General features: G+C 37.2%; 1 protein-coding gene across 1 annotated transcript; it reads right to left on the bottom strand.

The window, feature by feature from the left end:
- Window positions 1-3,010: 3,010 nt before the first annotated feature.
- On the bottom strand, window positions 3,011-5,111 carry LOC103800782 (zinc finger RNA-binding protein-like; the record flags this gene model as incomplete). Its single annotated transcript, XM_009073165.1, has 3 exons — window positions 3,011-3,152; window positions 4,543-4,693; window positions 4,906-5,111. Coding segments are annotated over 3 exons (499 nt in total), but the record flags the coding sequence as incomplete, so codon positions are not given.
- Window positions 5,112-5,737: the final 626 nt, after the last annotated feature.

Here is a 5,737-nt window from a genome sequence, read left to right as displayed (position 1 = left end):
AAAAACTTCAATTTGGAAAATAATTTTCTTCTTACTAAGAAGATTTACAGTTTAAACGCACCAAGAAGAATCTTATACAGTGCTGGAAATGTTGATCTAAAATGTGCTACTAATAGCTATCATAAGAATGTCCTTGAAACCTAGACTCTGAAAGTCAGAAGTTGCTGAGGCACCTATTGCACTGAGAAAGCATTGACTGAAAAAATGTATCAAGGGAACTCTTGTAATATTTAATCTGTGGATTTTTGCATATGTTGCACATTTCAGGATTAACCCCTTAACAACTATTTAACTAAAATCAGATGCCTCACCTACCGCCCTATTAAACTGAGACAAAAACTGAATTAATTTACAAAATAAAGGCACGAATTCTTACCCTGTATCATTTATTATTAGCCTAGACATAAGGGGTTAATCTTCAGTTAGACATGCTGTGTCCACACTACCTCTTCATTGAAAGTTAACAAGTATATCAATTTAGGTTAAGTTTTATTACGTGAAATACATTTTATCCAGTCAACTATTTCAAGACTAGTGTGAACACTGCTTAATTCTAGGAGAGAGACAAAGACAAAAAGAAAAAAAAAACAAACACAAATTAACAGTAGATGCTAGGACTATGCATCCAAACCCCTCCTTTGTAAGGCATGGCAGGTGTGACACTGAGCTTTAGAAAACCTTGGTCAAAAATCCTTCCGATGTCTTGGCAGCAACCCCTGACAGGAATCAAGTCCCTCTGCTAGAAGGCTTTGGACCGGGGCTGTTAGCTAAGGATAAAAAAGACACACGCACACACATATATGTGTTCATAAGTATGTACACTTTGCTTGCTGAAGGAAAGACTCCACAGCAGGGGTTAGAGCTCTTTGAATGTATCAGATTCGGCAAACTGTCAAACGCACAATACTGTAAGAAACAGTAGCTATGCGGTTAACAAATTTATGCCACTGGTTTGGTTTTTTTAGACTTTTATAATGTAATTACACATCAAACATGATTCTACTCCATGTGCAAGACTCAGTCTCATCTTTACTCAAACTCGTTCTTCCGGTAAAGCCTTCCTTAACACCTGAACTAGCTCCCCAAGCGGGCTAAAAAAAAGGAAAACTTTACACCAATGTAAGACACAGAGCATGAGAAGCTGCAGTAAGAAAAACAGAAACACATACTGTTACTCTGCAGCAAGTAAGCAGCAGTCTTCGCAATAAGGAACTTCTTTGCTGCAATAATTGGCAATTCAGTCTTCTATTTGCTCCAGTTTCAAAAGTGAACTTTTCTGCCCATCCATTTTACACTGCTCAGTGTCTTGAAGAGAAATCTAACTTGATTTCGTTTGCCCAGAGGCAGACTGCATTCAGCAGTGAATAAACTCACAAAGATCATTTTAACTCAAGTGTGGGTCAGACAAAAATACAGATTTGTTTCCTTTTGGTGGCATAAATTAAGGGATTGATGGTAGTAAATTGGTATTTGTTTTATTTTTAGTCCACATCATAGAATTTTAGGCCAGAAACCAATTAACTGAAATTGAATACTGTAGCAGGAATCAATATTGCACATCAAGAAATAAACATGGTGTTTAAGGTTAACTTCATTTAAAGGTGAATCTAATTTAATAATAGAATCTTTTAAGTGAATGCATTCTTTATAAACTTACATAATATGGGAAGTCAGATTCAGCTCAGAGTCATGTTACACTCAGATTGTCAAAAACCAAGAAAAACTGGTTGGGTGTGACAGTACACGTACAAAGCCTTTGTAGCTAGGAGTAATATGTACAGCTTAAAACTCATCTACAACGCACTCTAAGACTCTGGAAGTCATCCAAACCAGAGAATGCATCTCGGAATTTTTCTTTCTGATTATGTAGGATGACTTTGCCAACAGAGCTTGCTTATAATGCACTAGTCACAGCTACAGGACATTTACTATTGCAATATAAAAACCTCAGGTATCTTAGAGGACATGTAATGATGAGATGCGATAAAAAAAACCTCTGTGGCTTATATAAATACGTATATACACAAGCACATGTATACATACACACATAAAATTTCTTTCAACCTGGATATGAGAAGTGTTAAGACAGCCTCAGATTTCCTATTTGTAGGTTCACTGTCAAACACCAGAACCCTGTTTGCAATGATCTCTTTCAACTATGAAAATACAGGATTAAAAGGAAACAAAAGTTAATTTTATCTGACCCATAAACAAAAGGAACCAATGTACTGCAGACATTAATCATGCTGGTTGGCTTAAAAGCTTTTGGAGCTTTGAAAGTGTTACAGAACAGACCCTAAAGCAACACTGCTGGCACGAGAGAAACTGTGGACTTCAGAAATGTAAATTGATTTACAAGCTCCACCTTCTGCTTCAGCTCAACGACAAAGCCATTTCTTATTGTACTAGTCTGGGTTTGCCAGTTGGATAGAAGACTTACTGTAATACCAGGAGCATAAATATATGCAAAAAGCACTCTAGACCAAAAAACAACCTCAGGGAGCTGGAAAAAATCGCATTTGTCTTTTAAAGTTAGAAGCACTGTTACCACCAGAAGTGCTGTAAAAGTGCATTTTAAGTGGCGCTGCTATTTGAAATGTCTAAGTGATGGTAATACCGATCCAGTTTAAACCCATGAACCTGTGATTTGATTTTCTAAAACCACACAATCTTTCTCTTACAGCAAGACTGCTCTAGAAAGCCAGTTTATAGCCACTTGCTAGAGAATACTTAGTTTTACACATGATTTTAAAAGAAGGAAAAAGTCAAGTTTGTACCTTTTCCAGAAAGCTGAGGTTGGACATAGAAATTTTAAAAATTAAATAAAAGCATCATATACACATTTATTTTAACCGACTGTTCTCTACTGAGACTGGTTGTTGAAAAACAAAGTTTCGATCAAGTACATGTGCCAGCATGTTGCCTTCCAGGACCTTAATGCCATCTTAAGCAGAATAGATAAACAAAAAAATGGGTGAGAAAGAAGTAACATCTTTAACAACTTCCCAACCTCCATCCCTCATGTTTTCTTCTCGAATGACTGGAGATGTCAGTGTGATTGTAACTTGCATTTTGGGTTCCACACACGAATTTAAAATTATTGCTGCTTCTGGGACTGCACACTTGATATCGTATTTCTCAGGACTTATTACCTAAATATTGAAAAATGGAAATTTCTATTAGCATGTGGCCAACAAAGGCAGGGGGAAGAAAATGGATTCCAACAAAGTCTTTTTCAACAGAAAGACAGAAATTCAACATAATTTTACAAAGCAGATACCTGTATAGTTATAGAAATCACAGCACACACTACTAAGATATATAGATATCTGGACTTGCATACTGTCTCCAAATCATTAATGAAAACACACAATGGTCAGCAAACATGCAGAAGAAAAAATACTTCTCAGAAAGGAAATTAATATATGATTACATAACAAGAATCTTGACTATGTCTAAGATAAAGGAATGCCTTGGTGCCACTTAAAATGTCAGCTGGATGTCTCTTGCAGGAACATAGAAACCTTTAAAAAGACAAAGATGCGGTAGATGTTTTTCAAGCTTGCAGTTAAAGCATGGGTACTGCTAGGTACCTCCTATGGCTGTCACAACAGGCTAAGAACAAAGGTCAAGAAAAACACCAGGAGAAAAAAAAAGTTGGAGTGACTAACAAGGTGGTTATTCTGAATTGCTTCTCGCAACTTTATTCAATAATTCTAAATATTCCCAAAGGGACCTGCAGGCACCTCTGCGACTTTCTTCCATGAACTACACGGAGAAGTGACGTCTCGACCAAGCCAGATCAAGATGAGCATTTTTTGAATTTAATTCCATTCCTTCCTTCAAACAAGAGCAAACTTGAGATTATTTTTTTACGAATCTGATCCTGCTAAAGCCACTACCATGCCAGTGGCTCTGTGAAGTATTTTACCAGACTGCACTGAAATACTACTGCTTGTCACAGCACTCTACAATGATGCTGAACAGGCTTTGTACAGCAGAGAGCAGAGGCTTTATTCTGTACTTTCCTTTCTTGTGGAAATACAGCAAACAGGTTTGTGTTAATTCTGCTGAACAGTCTAAGACTGCATGCTTGTTTTTTTAAAGGTCCAAATTACGAAAAATCCCACACAAGACTTAGCTAACTGTGGAACTATGAAGCACTAACATATGCAAATGGAAAACAAGATATAAAGTACAAGACTGGCATTAATGGAGAGCCTTGACCTTCAAGCAGCAAGCTTGCTGTAATACTGCACAAATTACCTCTCTTGCTGCTGATAACTGAATAATGATCTTTTCTTGTGTTCTATTTCCTAATTAAATGAAATATATTAAATGATACCTGATACTACCCCTAGCATACTCATACAGAAAGCAGGACATGCAGCACAGTCTCCGAATTCAGATGAAAGCACTCAGAAAAAGGAAAGAAACGGAACCTGAACTATGAAACATAGCACAGTGAGCCCTGCAGACAATCGACTTGGGGACAGATTTTCACAGCACTTCTACAAAAATTCAAATAGAAATTCTACTTACTGCAAGTTGCTTAGGAAGACTTTCAGCAATACGACTGAGTAACGTCTTAGAAGGTTTCTCAGCACATAACAAAACAAGATTGACGTTTCGGTCTCCACGGAGTAGCAAACCTTTAGCCAAAACGCCTACCCGTAAAACTCCCTTCAAAGCTCTGTGAATTATAGTTAAAAGTTGTATTTAAAATAATATAAAAACCTTGAAAATAATCCTGAAGATAGAAAAGTGAAATAAAATAGTATTACACAAAGACCATAGCGACATATTCTGTATTAAAAAAATCCAAAGAGAAGATAATCCCTGGAAGCACTGATAACAGGGTAAGGAAAAACAATTAAATTCTTAAAAAGTAATATAAACCCATACCTGTCTTTACTGCCATCCTTTTTGTCATCTCCCTCTTTGTTCTTGCTTTTTTCATGATCAGTCATGCTATCAGAAACAAGTTTCAAAGCACGCTCAGTAATAGAAACAATTTTTTGAACTGCCTGAAGCTCCTCCTCTGTTGGATATATAGCAGCATGCTTGGTCATCACATAGCGGTCATCGGAGGAGTCAGGGCGGCGCAGAGGCTAGATAGACAAAAAAAATGCATTTCTGAAACTTGGGTGCACATCCAAGTTCACAAATGAGCAGTGACCAAAACCCAAACATGCAGCTAAGCAACAGGATGTTCAAACCTCACACTGCTGAAATGTAACAAAACACGAAGCGTCCGTAACAATCCACAATTACAATCAATTATACCTGAAAACACATGAAATGTATCAAAATTAAACAAATCAGAAATCCCAGGATCAGTGGTACCTCCCCAATATAACTCTCTCTTGTCTTTCTGACAAATGGGAAGTACTTGAATATTGCTGCAAAATAAAGTATCTGTGACTGCTTTCATGCAATCACGGGACAGGACCTCAGGAGAACATCTAGTCCAATCTCCTGTGTAAAACATGGCCAGCTGTAACACAACATCATGTTGCTCAGGGCTTCAGCCTATTGGTTCTTGAAAACCATTAAAGATGGAGGCTGCATAACATCTGTATGAAACAAGATGATTTCCTATATACAATATTAAACTCTTTTGGCTTGGCTAGAGCTGGATGCATCTCATTCTCTCATGACTATAAAAAGCCTGGCTCCATTGTCTTTATAATGCACAGGTATTAGAAGGCTCTTCTGTCCCACTAAATCTCTCTCT

This window comes from Acanthisitta chloris, unplaced genomic scaffold, assembly GCF_000695815.1.
Source record: "Acanthisitta chloris isolate BGI_N310 unplaced genomic scaffold, ASM69581v1 scaffold20494, whole genome shotgun sequence".
NCBI lineage: Eukaryota > Metazoa > Chordata > Aves > Passeriformes > Acanthisittidae > Acanthisitta > Acanthisitta chloris.
Note: the sequence above shows the minus strand (reverse complement) of the source record. Positions and strands in the feature narration are given on the sequence as shown.